At 44.3% G+C, this 17,842-nt stretch overlaps 1 protein-coding gene across 1 annotated transcript in view; it reads right to left on the bottom strand.

The window, feature by feature from the left end:
• Positions 1 to 1,200: 1,200 nt before the first annotated feature.
• The window catches only part of GALNT17 (polypeptide N-acetylgalactosaminyltransferase 17), a 212,301-nt gene continuing 195,659 nt past the window's right edge, over positions 1,201 to 17,842 (bottom strand). Inside the window, exons 8-11 of the mRNA XM_032200736.1 lie at positions 16,150 to 16,287; positions 14,869 to 14,964; positions 5,166 to 5,333; positions 1,201 to 4,511 (exon numbers count right to left, since the gene is read on the bottom strand). Coding sequence (XP_032056627.1) covers positions 4,383 to 4,511; positions 5,166 to 5,333; positions 14,869 to 14,964; positions 16,150 to 16,287 — 531 coding nt within the window. The 3' untranslated portion in view covers positions 1,201 to 4,382. The remainder of the gene's footprint in view (positions 4,512 to 5,165; positions 5,334 to 14,868; positions 14,965 to 16,149; positions 16,288 to 17,842) is intronic.

The raw sequence follows: 17,842 nt of genomic DNA on the forward strand, positions 1-17,842 counted from the left end.
AGGGTTTATGTCCCTAAACATGGCACTCAATTTTTCCAATACTTAGGGACCATCTGCAGATAATTGTGGTTTACCACAACAGAGAACTCCCCTTAATGCTTCATCCTAACATCCTTAGAAAGCCAGCTGAGATTCCCAGTGGTCACATTTGCTTTCCCCACTCAACTTAAAGCAAGATAGTTTCTCATCTGCAAAGGTTGTGCAGATTTCAAAATGCCTGATTTCACCCTGCACAATGCTTAACTCTGTACCCATTAGCATGGATGAGTGCCCCAATAGCTCAGTGGCAAAGTAGAGAGGCTTTGCAATTGGGAATCCACAAGTTAAACCTTTGACTTTGAAATGACAGCAGTTTAACCTCATTTGAGGGATTAGAGGGAACTTTTTGCAAGTTTGGCTCTCTGCCCAACACAAAGGTCCTGCTAAGGGGATCTAAGGAGCAAAGGTTTGTGCTTGACTTCTATCTGGTGGAAGCCACATGGGATCATGCAGTTCTCTAGCCTGGGCCTTTTCTCCTTGAGAGCCTTGAGCATGCAAAATGCACCCAACACAAACACAGGTTTTGTACCATCCATCTCGAGTCATTCTTCAGGAGGGGTGATGGAGCTCTATTTAGCACGCTCTGCAGAAACAAGCTCAAGGCTGGAGGCCACACTTACCTGGACTCATGGTAACAGCCTGCTGTGTCCTCAGCTCAGGTGGGAGAGCTGCTGCTCTTATAACAAAAAATGCCTTTATTGTAGGGTGCACACACAGACATACCTCGCTGCTATGTGGGCATGTAACTACCTGTACCTTGCTGTCCTTATCTGGGAACCACATCACCAGCTGACCTGTGGTTTAGGACAATATGGATGCAAAAAGTGGGTCTAAGGAGTGCCCCAAGCTTCAGGTTACTTTTAGAAACATCCAGCCTGGGCACATTTGCAAGCGATGCAGTTTTACCACATAACATCTCTTTTCAGCTTCTTGAATGTAATTGCATTATCTTGGTGAGTGGCAGCCGGCACGGATGGTTGAAACGGAAGGTTAATCTGCATCGGCCATCTCTCTTGATTTCTCCTTCATTTCCATTTCTTTTTAAAATGGAAGTTCCATTAAAACAGCAGCACTTTTCTATTAAATAAGTAACAGAGAAGAATGACTGCCTCTGTATCTCATCAACAGTGAATCTTTTTAAAATCACTCAAGAGGCAAGGCTCAAATCATATATTTAATAAGAACCACTTCGATATCACTTTTTAAAGCAATTAACATATTATTAGAGATAAGCGCAAGATGCAACATTTAGATCCAGATTCCTAAGACAGATTTCTAAGGTTTAGGAGGGTGCAGACCTCAGGTCATTGCCTCAGCAATCATCTCTGCATGTCACAGACCAATGTAAGAACAGAACTTCACTTACACGGACACAGCAGATAAAATTCTCCATTTTAATCCTGATTTTACTCATGCCGCTGCTTTTCAGGCATTTTAAAGCACTCTATGTACAGCAGTGAGAACAGTCAAACCACCTCAACAAGCTTTCTGCCCCAGCTGAGGTCCTGGAGCAGTGTTCATCTCCACCATCCCCTTCCTTTTAGGTATTCAGGCATTTCCTTTCTTTATGGTGCACGAAGGAAATGCATCTTTGATTTTTTTCATCAAAGAGCCCATCACCACTGCGATCACCATCACCAGGTGGGTTTGTGCCACCTAGAACAGGCTTACAAGAGCATGGACATCACCTCCAAGAAATGCCACCATGCAGCTGGAGATGCACCCCACTGCTGCCAGGGGCTGCCGGCTCTGGAGCAGAGCCACGCGGCTGTCCTGAAGTGACTTCAGCCAACGATCCGCTGTGTTTCATGGAGCCAAGCCCCCTGCCTGGTGGCTGAAGCCAGTCCTGCAAATTACAGTAGCCGAGGTGCAGCCACACATCACTTTCTGCTGATGGGGAGATCCAACAGTTGAAGCAGATGGATGCCTGGGGGCGGTGACACCGTGTCCCACCACGATTAGATCTGACAAAGCCCATCTGCTGGCGCCCTGAGCACTGGCAGGACTAGAGCTCAGCCAAGAACCATGAATGATAACACAGGCAACATCCAAAGGCTTTTGGGTTGTTTTTTCCCAAAACACGCAGGCTTTTCCCAACACTAAACAATATGTGGCTCTCACTGATGACTGACAGCAAACTGATTGCTCAATTAAAGGGCATTTTACCATTTTGGCCATTAGCTGTGAAGTCTCAAATCCCACAGAGTTTCCTGGAGTCCACTTCATTAGCAAACTGCTTTTCTTAGAAGGCAGCAACAAATGCAAGGGGAAATACATCATGCATCTAAAGACATTGTGATCGTGTAGTTTTTGTAAGTGCTAAAATTTATTACACAAGAGATGATGCAACAGCGAGTAAGAGAGCAAAATTCTACATTGACTCCCTACTTTGCAATTCAGGACAACTAAGAGGTTTTACTTCATTAAGGAAGGCAAGGGAAAAAAATCAGAGACAACTCCAATGGATGAGGGAGTCTTGTCACGCGTAAGTGAACAATCAGTCCTATGTGATGCTCATTGCTGTAGAAGGAACAATGAAATATATCTGTTTCTGATCAATAAATTACTAAAACATCAGTTATAAACCTGCTGCATGGCATTGAAAATTAAAGTCATTAAACACCCAGGTAGCTTTATCCTGATGCAAATGGAAGACAGGCATGAGTGCTCTGCAGCAAACAACTCTGTGCACATCCCATCTTTGGGAACATATTTACATGTACATCGCATATATTAATATATTTTAGTGCACCCTAGCCAGAGGGCAACCAGAAAGAGTATTATTCTGTGAGAAGGACAGGAGATGGGCTGGCTTCCCCTCTCCACTGAGCAAAGCCTGCATCCACCCATTAGTCCAGCATCCATGTGAAACAACTTTGTGAGACGTTTCCCTTTTCCAGTTTCCAGTTAGCCAGACACCAGGACCCCAAACCAATGGTCTCCCACAGTGCCTGGGTAGATTTGGTAGCCAAGATTACCGTGGGTCAAAAAAAGCAGGTGAGATCACCCCATCATATTAAGAAGCCTCAAGTGACTCCAAGGTCAGGAATTTCAGCCAAGCTGCCATTTCTTGGTTCTTGCCCTCCCTCTCCCCTCCTTCCATCTCCATCACCCACAAAGGACTGCAGAAACATGCAGGGTTTGGGGTGGACCTTGGCCATAGCCACATGCTGACCAGGCCTCAGGACAGGTGTGCTCAAGCCTCAGGAAGAAAATTACACCGCTACAAAGGTAAAGAGACCACTGCTACTGATATCTTCATTCAGAGCAAGGATGCCTTAAGGACAAGACCCATAGCCTCCATGGGAAGGAAGCCTGAGCAGGACTTTCTCTCATGGTGCTTGCCCTCAGCCTGTTGCACACATGAGGACACCCATCCCAAAAGCAGAAAAAAAAAGGGGGAGGGAGAGGGGGGTGTAGAGATAGAAAGGGATTCCCAAGGGGCTAGTGCCAGGCCAGCATCTCCACCAGGGGGGCAAGACAGACCTGCAGCTCTCCAGGTCCCCAGCTGGAGAACAGCTTGCTGTGCGTCTGACCGACCCCAAAACTGGCAGGCAGCCACCTGTGGGGAAAAATTTTGAGGTCTTTCCACAGGGTCACATGGGGTCATTCAGGGTCTCCATAAGCAGAGGGGCCGGGGCTGGTTTGGCAAACAGCATCACTTGGGCGATGGAGAGGGGACAACAGGAGGTCAGTATTTTCATTCGACAGGATTTTGTGAAATGACATCTGTGATTAAAGATTGGAAAGATCTGTGGGATCTACTGGGGCGTCTCTGAGAGCTTCGCTTCTCCCAGACTCAAGAAAAGGGCTGCTAAATGTAGGGGCAAGAAAGGAAAAAGAGAAAGAGGATCCAGTGAAACATCGCTTCATTCAAACGCAGCTTGTCTGGAGCTTGGCCACATTTTCCTCTCACAAGCAGGCAAGTTTTTATGCTTGCCATGCACATATATGCAGGGTCTTTCGACTCTGACCATGGTGCAAACCTAGCTGGCCCTTTGGGAGAGCTTGGAGTCATCTGGGAAAACAACATTTCCCTGTCAGTAAAATGCTCACAAGACTGCATGAGCTTATTACACTTATTCCAGCAGAAATAAGTGGTACCTTTTAGAGTGCTTGCCAGAAGAAAATAGCAGTTCTGACCCAATTTCACACAGTTGGAATCAGCTGCGGGAGACTAATATACAATAAAAATAAAGACACAAATGCCCATTTCCCCCATGTCCTCTCCTAATAACATGAATAAAGCTCTGTTTTGATATTTTGTCCTTTCAAAAGGAGTCCAGTCAGATCAGTCCAAGTCAGCTGTGTTTCAGGTGAGACTCCTCAGAGCCTTCCACCTTTTACTTGATGAAATTTTTAATTGTCCACCTTTGTCCTGTGCAGCTGCGAAGAATCAGATCGATGCCAGCCATTCCTCTGTTCTCCACTTCCAAGCAGCGCCCTGTTCCCTTGTTCAAGATGGCACCATTCTAAAATTACAGACATGGAGAAAATAGTTAAAAAATTAAAGACATAAGACTGGCTGTGAAGCAAGCCAGGACCATGCACTGCAGGAGAGAGGCTGTGTCCTCGTGCGTGGCTGTAAAGTGCACAGCACTTAGTGGGGCAGTAATGCAATTCAAGCAATAACATAATTTCCAAAATAATCAATGGGATTGAACGGAGCAACCTTTATCACTGACAGCACTGATCCCTAACACAGCAGCAAACAAAAGACATCTGTAACCTTTAAATAGCATGACTGTATCCTGTGTGTTAGGAAGGTGTGACACTTCCATGGGCTGTATATGATTAACTCCCTGCTTTGGGACGGAAGTAGTGTGTTTTCATGTATTTCACCATAGGTTATCTGTAAGAAACAAAGAAATCTGGAAGTCATACACAGGGCAGGTTACATATACCTTAGTGATAGTAAAGGGAATTTCTACTGGAATTACTTGTCTGCTGACACTGTCCCTGCCCCTGATCCCTCTTAACCCTTTGCATCTGTCCCAGGACGTGGCACCTGCTGTCACACACAGCATTTCATCTTCGTCCCCTGCTGTCCCATGCTGAAGGCAACAGGCCACAGCCATGGCTTGGGAAAAGAGAGGGGCAGCATTAATGGCAGGCCCGTAACAAACCTGGATGAAATTCCACCGCTTATGGAGGCTGCTCTTGACCTTTTCGCAGTCGAGGAGCTGAGGGAAGCGGCTTTTCACGTTATCCACCAGGCAGCGGGTGTCGGGCAGAAGAGTCGTGGTCCCGAGGGCGCCGAGATGAAGGAACCCCTCCTTGGTGTAGCGTGCAAGCTGGGGGCAGGGACAGAGAGGAAAAAGACCATCAGTATCTTTGGAGTATCATTAAAAAGTGACGCAGGAGAGGACAACCAGGCAGAGCCCCAGGAAAAAACAGTGAGGATGGTGAACAGGGAAAGAACCAACAAGAGGGGAAAAAGAATATGCCTTTTTCCAGGCTTTTTCTCCTGATGTTGTTTATTTTGCAGATGCAGGTGAGGAGCCAGGGCACACAGAAAAGAAAAGAATAACTCCAAGACTCAAACCCATCACAGGGCAGCCTCTCCCAGGCCTGAATGCTCCATGGGTTGGGGCAATACATGATTTCCCCTGGTTTTTGGCTGGAGCCAGCTGGCTCGGTGGGGCACGCTGGCCCAGCTCACGGCTCCTCACGCTCTTGGCAAGCCAGCCTTGCTTTGGCCAGCAAACAATGCCGCTGGTGTGTCTGGTGCAGCCCTCCAGCAGCTCCACCAGCAGCCAGGCAGCAACACCAGCCAAAGGCCAATATACAACTGGCCCTGGTCCCTCAGGATGCAAGCCCAGAACCTCCCCCGTGGCTCAGCATGGAAGCAAAGGCTGAGGACTGTACCTGACCACTGCAATCCTGCCGGCATCCGACCGCTGTCACCCCTCTGGCAGCCACACTGCTCCACGGCCCTGTCCCGGGGAGCAGCGAGAGGCAACGGGGACACCGGGGACTGCTGCCAGGGCAGGCAGCACACAGCTGGCACCGCCACACACAAAGGGCTCCCGCGGTGCCACTGTTTAAGGAATCCCACCAAAATATTTCCCTAAACATATTTAAATTCAGGAGTGAAAGGAGATGAATGACAGCGGCCTGCCTTTTATGGTTCAGGGGAAAGACATACACAGCTGCTTATTTAAATTATGAATCAATCTATTATCTAGCAGACAAATGAGGAGTATTCAGCACGTTAATTAACTGAGCATATCTGTGACCCAGATGCTTAAAAAGAGACAGTAAATCACACAGGGAGTTCGGGTTATCTCTGTTAGAATAATTAAACACTGAAAATCAAGTTAAAACAATGTACAGGGGTCTGACTTGAGCTAGCAACAGCAGATGCAGTTATGGTCCCTGAATCTCATTTTGCCTTCCCTCTGCATGCTGGTTGTAGGGACAGAGGTGCCAGAGCCTCTGACCAGCCCCCCCACTGCCCCTCTGCCTTGCGTTTTGCTCCCAGCTGCTGGCAGATTTGCACTTTTAGCCAATGTGTTGCCAATCAAAGCAAGACCTCTGCTACATTACAGCTCACGGAGGCCTGTTTGCCAGCAGTATCCATCCCCAGATGGGAATTCAGCTACAGTACAATTGCAGAGGGCAGCACGCACACACGCTTGCATGGCAGCCCACACAGCCCAGCGCTGCCCCATCCCATCCCCTGGTGTGGTATCTGCTCTTCTGCCCCCTAAATCCCTTTGCAAAATGGTGCACAGGAGTGTGTGTCTCTGGCTTTACAGCAATCCCACCTGCTGTGCTGGAGCAGCAGGATTGGAAAGGAGCACAGCCTGCAGAGCTTAGCACCATAACCATCACCTCCTCCTCCTCTTCCTCCCAGCCTTGCCACCATCTGCCCTGGATGCATGGTGCCCAAGCACAGGGCAGGGACCCTGGTCACCTCCACACTCAGCTCACGTGGCACCACGTACCCAGCAAGGGCATCTCCAGTTCAGCTTGAAAGGCTCAAATTCACATTATTTGTTTTTATCAGTTTGATGTTTCAATGAGCCAAGCCTCAGGTGAGGTGATGTTCTCAGAGTGACAATGTTTTTAGCCACGCAATTCATTTGAATTAGTATTTGAGCACCAGCCCAGAGGATGAGGCTACTTGCCTTGCAAAAAGAGAGGCATGTGAAAGAAAAGAAAAACAACAACAAAAAACACCCCACAACTTCTCCTTGGCAGACAGAAAATCATCTAGAGGTCCCAAATGGACAGCATGTTACCCTTTCTTCTCCTGTTTCTGAAATGTTTCCTACCATGTCCAAAATTAGCGTGCTAGACACTTTTCCTTTTTTTTTATGGTGTTTCACAGTTTGTCTTCAGAAAGTTGGCCTCATGCCCATAAGGCAACATGATTTCTGCTCTTCCATGTTATCGCCTAATGTGCTGGGAAAAATAAGTAGAGCAAAAATCAAATCTTTCCTGAGGAAGGCAAAGGGGTGGGGGCTGCAGGGAGACTAAACGAGCTGAAAAACAAACACGGGTATTATGAAAAATGCATCAAGTGCATCTATTAGATGTGTCATCTACTAGGTATAATAGCCAGATAAAGAAAGTCTTAAACACATGTCTGGATCCAGCGCACTGTCACACACTGGATCCAGCCTGTCCCTCCTCAGTACTTCAAAGCTGAAAGTGATGATATTGATGATATCCCAAAAAAGCCCATCTAACTCATAAGTGTAAGCTCCAAGATGCATTTGGGGAAATCTTGCCTTTGATGTCTTAACTCTTTCATTATTTTGCTCCTCTCCAGAGCAAGCCCACTGCAGCAGCTGGGGGTCCCAACCTCAAACCAAAGCAGGGGGTGAAGAACTGAGGCAAAGGGGTAGTGAAGCACTGATCCTGCTACCACTGGGTCTTGGGTCTTTCTTGAACAGTAAAAGGGAAGATAACACACAGCAGAGGCTGACATTTGAGATGGCCCCACAGGCTGCGCTGGGGAGCTAACCAGCTTTTTCTGCCTAAAAAGAGATGGGAAGTGTCACATCACCACACTGACCAACATCTTACAGAGCAGCTCCAGACAGCTCATCACTTGCATAAGACCTGAGCCTTATTTAGAAACCAAAGATGCCAGACAAATGCTTTATATTATCAATAAATTACATGTGCCATTGCCATTAAAGCCTTCCGAGCAGTTGCACCAATTCACCATCTCAACAACTCAGCAGCTCAAGCAAACCTTCCTGCTTCAATGCGGCTGGCGCAGCCTCAGGCAAGCAGTGAGAATTTGGTCTTCAGCTACATATGAAAGCTGAATGAGCAAAGGCTACTCCGTTCTGCCTGATTGACACAGCAGGTGCTCATAGTGATATCCAAGGTAACACTGCTCTTTGGCTCAAGGCGGTACAAGAAGGACCACGGGCATAATTTCAGTAAGCTCCTTCCAAGCTGCTCTGCACCATGTTTGCGAGTCTCAGCAACGTAACCCAACTGTGTAAATCCTGCCCTCTTGCCCAGGAGCACACCCGGCACCACCTGAAAAGTCTTGGCTCTTCTCTGCTCCTCCTCATCCTCACAGCTCCTCTTGGAGGGGCCAGAAAGGCTCTTCCACCAAGGGTTTGCTTGTTGGACCACACTGTTTTTCTCCTCTCAAATGCCTTGCAAGGACTGACCATCCTGTTCTCACGTCAGGCACCCTGAAAATGGCACCTCTGTCAGCAAGTGTTGGAACAAGGCTACTCCCGTGGAGACCCCAAGGTGGCTTTGTAGTCACCAATGATTTCCTCACATGGTCATCACAGTGCTTAAAGGTAGCAAAAGCGTGTCTTTTTATGAAGTAAATGATTTCATAGATGAAGAAGGGGGTTTTGCCTACAGGTTTTCCAGTGACAGTAAGTATAGTCCACTTCGTATAACCAGTAAGAACCAGTGGTATTTCATGCAACAAACCCTTTTTTTCCTGGCTTTGAGGAAAGGCAAATCACTGCAATTATTCAACTTTAAATTCTGCTCTACTTGCCCTAAAATATTACACACCTACCCTTTTCAGTGATCTACACCTCTTTGCCTGTTAGGCAGTGTTAGCCTCAAGGACACAGACCAAGCAAGGCACCTGAAGGAGTTACTCAGCCTAGCACAGGGCACAAGACAAAACAGACTGAACAAAAAGGACAGACCAGAGAAAAACAGCTTGAAAATGCTAACTAGCTAGCCATTTAAAAGTGGTCTATCTTGAGGTCTTGAAACCTTTGATCTGTGTAAGTAGCCCACGGCCACATCCCCAGAGAGAAACACAGATCCATACCTACAGCATGTTCCAAATGTATCTCCAGGTTTAGGCTATAAAAAGGCAGGTTTCGATCTCTAACTGAGTTACTGGATACTAAAAAGAAGGTGATTGAACAAATGAGGCTCTGGAATCTGAGAATGAGGATTTGTGCCATCACAATGGGGGTCTGGAATTAAAAAAAAAAAAAAAAAAAAAGAGGTTTTGGACCCTGAAATGAGGCTCTGGGCCCTACAATTTGTTGCTGCACACATGCCCCATGAATCACTCAGGCTGATCTCCTATCAACAAACCTGCACCACCAATACATCTTCTTTGATTATTGTTTCTGGCTGGCTGTGTCTCAGGGATGGGAGAAAGTTAATTAGACATCTTAGCACCTGGGAAATAAAATCTTCGATGACCTTCATTGACTCTATTGGAAAATAATTTAGGGTTGTTTAGCTTCCTTTCTGCAGTGAGCAATCTTTAATTAGCAACTTTTTTATTTTCTCCTTAGCCCAATTTCATCATCTGATGTGCTGTTTTGTCACCCTTGACAAAGCAGTGTCCCGGATGATCTCAGTATTGACGGTTTTGTCCCCAAGTTCTGATGCTTAAATGGGCAAAACATATTTTATCCTATAATTAAATGAAATGCTCTGCTGAGTGAACATTATCTTAAGTTTTATAGTATTATAGTACTTTCTATCATGTTAATATATCACCATCGTTCTGTCACTCCAATGAAGTATTACTATATTATTAGTGTGATACATCATTACAGCAAGGTGTTTTCATGATGTATCACTTAAAAGATGAAGCCATCAGGAAAAAAAATCTAAGAGCATGTTCAATATAATTACAGGAGAAAAGGATGCTTCATCTTGAAATCTGAGAATGATTTGACCTGGAAGTGAATGAAAACAGGGAAATTGGGAAGGTAAAGGGAAAATAAACAGAAGGAAACCCCAAAAATTTCACCCAGTGACAGATACTACAACAAAAGTGTTGTGAGAAAAAGCCAGGTTCTCACCCACATTCAGCACTAGGTATGGCATCCATTGTACCTAACTGCAACCATCCATAAACTACGTACTTAGTTTGAACTGATTATCAGTCATCAGCAGAGTGAGCAGAAATTCAAGACATAATGCAAGCTGCCCTGATTTGAATGGAAAAACTCTCTCCCCAGAGAGTCATGTGCCCTCTCTCTGTGCCTCAGGCTGCTCATCCACAGGCATACCTTATCCACAGTGGACAGGATCACGGTGTGGGGATGGACAGCTTACAAAAAGTGAAGGTTTCTACTGAAATCCCAACATTATTCAGTGGTAGGGAACAGAAGTGGTGACACCACTGTCCTTGCATTGTAAAAATGTAAATAAATGTAAATAAAAATATGCTCTCCAGCAGAGAGCACACACACTTACCCTCACTAGCTGAGCCAACAAACCTGCTCCTCAATTGGGAAACATTTAAGCGTGGATGTGACGGGCCGCAGTATCAAAGGGAGAAGGGAAACTGCAAGCCACTACCTGAACACAGGCACCACCCAGCATGCTAAAAACCCAACAGAAATTGCAAGTCCTTGTGTTTTTTACATATATATATCTATATTCATTAAGTGAGCTATTTGAACGAAGTGTTTACATCACCTCTAATTATATTCCCGGTAATAAATTACAACACGCAGCCCATTAATTAAACTATAGTAATGAAAGTCCAATTTCTTTTGTGCCGCACCTGTGTTTTTACAAAAGGCTGATTTCAAAGCTTCTGCACTCACTGATAGCTACTTTTAAAAAGCGTTTTCAAGGAGTTAAACTAATTGCATGTATGGTGAAACAAAAGAACTACCAAGAACTGGTTCTTAGGTGGAGGGGGAAGAGATGATGCGAAGATGGAAGACCAGGAAGAAAAGCCTGCACTGAGCTTGCACAACAGGTGAACTGAAGGGAACCAAGAGCACTGTGGTGCTTTATTTCAGAACACCAGGTTGGAAGAGAAAACATTGTTAAGTTTAATCACAAATCATCTGCTTTTAGTCATTCATCTTAAAGTCCAGGGTTAGAAGGCAATGTCAGACTAATGCAGTTTCTCATATTATAATGCACTTAGAGGCTTAAGTTTCCATCCAGAAAGTCTAACAGGCAGTTTGTGCCATTTAAGAAAAAATTGTGTGTGTTTAAGCAACAGCTAGGTTATATTTAGCAGTGACTTGATCAACCACAGATGACTGATCTCTGTTTAAAGGCAAGGATAAACCAAAGTGAGATTTGTCTCTACCCCAAAGGAGCCCCGTGGCCCCTTCGTCAGCTCAGGTGGCTCCTGAAGTCTGCAGTTCAGGCTGAGGTGTGCTTTGGAATTACTTAGTCCTGGTGAACCTGGAAAGCTGACGATGACTTTATTGTGAGAATGGGTTCTTTACACATTTCTGTCACTTGAAGCTGTACATTTTCTAGCTAAAAATGGCCCTCCTTGAGCACACTGGACCCCCAGATACTCACTAAGGCTGTCAGAGCTACCATACCCTGCAGCTCTAAGTCCCCACTCAGCTCCATCTCAGTCTACAACTTGCCCTTCTGCCTATGTCAGCAGAAGGGTAATGCTAGTGTTATTTTGCAGGCAGAGATTTAGACAAAACTCCCCACTACCTCACCACCTTGTGAAGACTTCCTCCCATGTATGGGTTGTACAAGCACTGTGAAGGAGACAGACTTACCATCTGCAATGGCCAATGAAAGTTCGGTTTTTAGGACTGAGTTGACATATCTCTGGTATTCAGTATTTTGGTATTCAAAGAGAAAACAAAACAACCAACACCCATATCCAAGATGGGCTACAACCCATAATGGGTTAGAATTCAACTGGAGCCAGTGAACAGGTCACAGCAGCTTCTGTTTCACCTGGAAAACTCTGATTCTTATATGAAATTTGCTCAATAAATCATCCCAGATATATTGGGAAACTCTACTTTCCAGCAGGGACTTACCTTCCTTTCCCTGCTCTTCCTTCTGATTCATGGGAGAAAATTTTATAGGCAGTGTTTTATTATGCAAATACCTGAAGGCATTTAATTGGGTGGTCTTGATTATGTTCTATTTCCACAGTTCTGGTCTTAATGAATGCACATGCAGTGCTAAGCTTTCTTTTGCAACGTTATGAAGGAAACTGAAGTTCTCCTCTCCCAACCTGCATGGAGACCAAAGTGACCCAGAGCAGAGGTGCTGGGCAGGCTTACGCAGCCCTTGGGATCAGGAGTTCAACCACTGCTCTTGAGCATTTTTATATAGTTTGTGCACTTTTGGGACACACTGCAGGTCTGATGCAGCATCTTACCCTTAAGGGCATAGAAAATCTGTCAAACAGAGTTTATCAGCAAGCTGGATTTGAGTCTTTACTCATTGCTGTGTCACCTCTTGTGCTGCTTCATTGCAGCATTTCGCTGTCACACAACAGCTTTAACAGGATTTAGGTGCTCACAACGCGTTAGACATGCCTATAGAGCTGATCTCAGCCTAAACCCTCAGTCATCTGCCAGCATAGACAGCTCTGGTTTGGGGTTATGATGTTAAAAGAACATGTTGGAAGGCTTGGCCAATGTTAGACTAACATACATCACGATACTGAGCTAGCAAAGGATGGAATGACACGCTGGGGCTATCTGATTGAAGAACATAACCCACAGAGTGCAGATACCAGGATGCATGTCTTGCCAGGGCAAACTTTTGCTAAAACATGCCAAGGCAGATGTTCTCCTGCAAATAAATAGAAAACTCTGTCTATGCCTTAAATATACCCAGCTCAGCATCCTGGCACAACTGGGATGTGTTTGTCTCACCTAACCTCACCCAAATCCATGTTCAGTTTCCTGTGTAAAACTCAACCTCTTGGCAATGGAGAGCAACTGGCAGGACCTATCTCACCATGCGAAGTGTCCTGGCTCTGCTCCTGTGGCACACCTTACCTTCTTTCAAGAGAATGCGGACGATGGCTTCTGCCTAGCAACTCAGTTATCAGACAGCTTTTCAGGTACAGTTTTGCATGAGTTTCTAATCAGATCAGTAGATGATCAGTAAAAACGTGGCTGATCCAGAGAAGGCAGCCGGGAAGTGTTTCCCAGTTTGGTAGTGTGCACAGACTTACTAATGGAATAAAAGCAATGGAAGAAACTGCTTTGTCACAGAGGAGTTTGTCCCATTTCCACCCACTGCCAGTAGTCACTGGGCAAGCACAGAGACTGCAGAGCCCATTACCTGCAAATTCCCCACCTCAGCTACATTTCCAGTATAAATAGCCACAGCATTTACATAGGAAATGCAAACAAAAGCAGGAGGCTGAAGTCAGATACACTTGTTATATTCTGGTGATAACCAGCCAGGGTCTCACTAGATAGAGATGAAGCGCTGGAAGAACAAGTGCTGCTACACTGTGGCTTTAGTGAGGCCAGGCAAGATTTTGGCAATGAAGAAAAACAAAATCACATCCTCATTCTTGGAAAAAAAAAACATGTATCATAAGACAGCCACTCTGCCTCCAGACTAAAACGAGACTTGTTGTATTTTCTCCTTAAAGACTGGAGGGGATAAGGGCATTGTACTAGGGGATCTGCATGTCAAGAAGATGGCCAGTGGGCATACAGAAAGAAAAACATAAAGGAAATCATGTGATTTAGGCAAAACACTGAGGTGGGGATATAGGCAGAGATAAGAGGAAAAACAGACAGGAAAAGTTTACATGGAAATGGTTAAGTTACATCTGGAGCCTGCAGATCCTGGAAGTCCAGCTCAGAGTCTGCTGTTTGCTTTACAGATACCAGCAGTGACAGAGAGAGCAGAGCACTCTGTTTTGTTCTATTCTCTACAGCTATTGAAACAGCAGCATTCCCGTGCTGCCTTCTTTTAAAACACAGTGAGAGATACAACTATGAAAAAGGCCAAATCAGTTCATAATCACTAACTTTGATTATTTGACACATTCACTAATCCTCCAAAAGATAAGAGATGTAGAGTGAATCTTGTAATCATGACTTTTTATCTAGAATGAGCTTGAAATTAGGTTAAAAAGCTTCTGGTTTGCTCGTAAGATTTTGGAGAGACAAAAGAAGTGCTAGAAAACTAACACTATAGTGAAGCCCAGCCCAGCTGAAATAGTAAATTATCATCCCATCAAAAAGCACTGTTTGCTTTCTTTTCCCTGTTGGTACCTTTTTAGTCTGCTGGGTAGGAGAAAAGAAAAGTCTTAAAATGCTCTGTTGGTGTGTGCTCTGCTCTGTTCATTGGCCATTTGTTTTCAGCATTATTTACCCTTGTCTGGAAAATGTTTTCAAATTACGCTTTTACTTGCAACTCTGCCATGATTATGGTAATCCAGAAAATAGCTCTAAAAGTAGCTGTGAAAATGCATCTCTTTATCTTTTTTTTTTTTTTTTTTTTTTTTTTTTTTTTTTTTTTTTTTTTAAATCAGAAAGAAGCATGGCCTTAAACATTTGAGAGTGAAGCCAACAGACACATTGCACATCCATACTCTGTCTTCGGTCCATCCAGCCTCTGCCAGGTTCTGCCTGCTCCCGGCACATGCAGACTCCTCACCTGCGGTCCCCAGCCGTGGCACGGGTACAATATTGCTGTGTGGTTCTCCTGCGGGCCCTGGTCAAGGCAAACATCCTTCGCCTTGTTGTTTCGAAGCTGTAAAAAAATAAATAGGGCACGTTTACATGTTTTCAGAGATAAGCTATGAATTGATATGTAGCAATGTCTGGCCATGGAAAGAGTACATGGTACTATATCACAGGCCATAATCAGGCAGAGAAAGGTTTAGCATGCCATATGTTTTCTTTAAATACAGGCCTAATGATGACTGCTTTTATATAATAATCACCATTCAAAAGAACCAACTTTCCTTGAACAGTTTCCTTTGTATTTGGTCATGTGTGGTGGTAACAAACATATTTTTAGATTACTGTCAGCATGTTGCCAACAGCCTGAAATCAATGCAGAATTGCTTGTATTCCGTCAAAATGCCAAAGCACAAGGAACCCCTTCAAATCATCAGAAAGATGCAAGAGGAGATGCAGAGCTGGCAAACCAGGTGGCTCAGTACTCAAAGACACATTTCAGAAGGAGCATGAGAGTGCTGGACTCATGCTGCAAACCCTACCGCCAGGTCTGTGAAGGCAAAGATGCCCTCTCTCCAGTTTCGCTACGCTGGGCAACTGTAATGAAATAATGCCTTTAAAATATTGCTTGTTTGGGCAGGTTAGCTTGAAGTCATTAAACTCTGATAAGAAAACTTTCTTAAAATGAATGCCCATCCGGGGTACTCCGGCCGTGCTTCAAAAAGCCTTCTTCAACTGCCACTATTCCGCGAGGCCTACTACAACAGAGTATTATTAGTCCCCATAAATGCCTGTTTTTATATTCCTAGTACTGTCTCAAAGCCAATAGAGATTGAATTAAGTCTCCTTGCTTTATCTCATCCTTAAGCTGTTGTGACAATGCACTGTATCCTATAGAGACCATGTGAGAAATTAGGCTGAGGGTAAGCCAAAGGGTTTTATAAAACAACTTTTTGTTAAAAATATACATTCAGCTGCGTAATCCATTGACTCAATAGGTAATACAGATAATTTTGTGTCAATTCAGTAAATAAGGTATTAAAATATTTTACTATGTATGGTCTCCAAGATCAGAAATAGATCCCCAAATAGGTTTTCACAAGAAACTGTGAGCAGATTTATAAACATCTATACAACTACACAGAAACAAGAAGGTTTGATTCATGCTCAACTCCTTTGAGGCTTTTTGTCATCAGAGCCTCACCAGCTGTAAAAATTACCAGTCACATCTACAGAATGTACCAGCTGTAATTACCTCGCCATACGCAACGGTGTTGTTGTATCTTCTCATTTCTGGATAAACGTGGTCCAGATACCACTGAAAATTTTTACACTTCAAGCTCTTCCTCAAAGCTTTTCTCTCAGAGACATCCCCAATGTCAATACCTGGATTCTGAAAAACAGAGACATATCATATCACTGAATGGTTCCTCTTTAAAATAAAAGAGAAAATGAGTGCATTTCACTGGTGCTTGCTATCATTTCCAATCAACTTTAAAACTGCCAAAGGTTAAGTAACTCCACACAGAAGCTGTGCCCTAGACTTTTGGCAGGCGTGTCCAAGACTGAAATTATCATCCGAGAAGCCTGACTTCAGAGAGTCACAGTGGGGAGATGACACGTACTTCCCTGCCAGGGTGTGAAGGCATTCTCACAGCCACCAGAATAAAGCTGGAAGCACTTTGGTCCTGGGAGGTAATTTAAAAAGAGAACCCAAAGGGAGAAAACAAGGAAGAGATTGTGAAGGAAATACGAGAAGTACAGGGTAGCAGTGGCAAAGCTTCCCCATGACTCCCCGCAGCTTCTGAACAGTCTGGAAAAGATGGAATTTTTCAAAAGGAACAATGAATGATATTGTTAAAATATCTCACCTCCCACTGACAGCAGAATTCCAGAAGAGCTTAACAGTAAATTTATGTCAGGGTTTAAAAGATGGTCACGTGCTGAATCTTCAGAAAGAAAATCCCCGTCATTGCACCAAGCACCAAAACCCTTCCCCTACATGCCAAGGGTGTGAGACTCTTCCAAGAGGCAACTCAGAGGACAGAATGGTTACAAAGGTATAAAATAAGGGAAAAATAAAATTTTTAACAAAAGGGAAGACTTAAGATTCAAATATAAGAATCAGCTAAGAACAAAGGATAAAAATCACAGGAGAATGGAAGATGAGCCTGAACCTCAGAAAAACCTCTTGACAATTTGGACAATTAGATGGTGAAATAGTCTCCCTGGAGACACAGAGGAACCCCACTGCTCAAGTTGATTTAAAAGCAGACAAAGCTGCAATATCTGTCCCAGGGAGAATAATTTTACAGGAGCCAGAAGCAGGGGCTGAAGAGAGCAGCTCCTCTTTAACCTTTTATTCCATTACAGAATTTGGGGAACTAATGCAGCAGACAGGTGAAGGAATGTAGAAAGCAGCCACTTTTCCTCCTTCCTACAGGTGTCTGGGTTTCTACTCTATTTTAGCTCCTGCTCTTGTCTTTTCCAGTGATCATTAACTATAGCTGGAAAAGCAATTTTCCATTACAATGCTTGTAATGATCTTCTAATGAATTATTCACTCTGCTTTAGAAAAGACACCATTTTAATCTGTGACTGGTAGCTCACAGGTAAAAATAAAGTTGATTCAGTGTAGACGGGTAGGACAGGCTGAAATCTGAAGAGCTGAGCTGGGATGTGAGGCTAAGCAGGAGCACAAATCAGTCAACAACTGAAATATTCAGAGCATGGGGATCGGCTTTGTTTTGTACATAATGGCATTGCAAAATAATTCAATGTATATTCATAACCCCCTGCACAATACCACCTGTCAAACAAGGCTTCTCTGAAATTAAATCTCGATTTTACTGATAAAACCTACATTAAAAAAAAAAATAGTTCTTAGGATAACTCAGAAAACCCACCCGTAGTGTTGATTCATGTGACACTGCCTTTTCAGAAATGTA

The sequence above is a fragment of the Aythya fuligula genome, chromosome 20 (genome assembly GCF_009819795.1).
Source record: "Aythya fuligula isolate bAytFul2 chromosome 20, bAytFul2.pri, whole genome shotgun sequence".
Lineage (NCBI taxonomy): Eukaryota > Metazoa > Chordata > Aves > Anseriformes > Anatidae > Aythya > Aythya fuligula.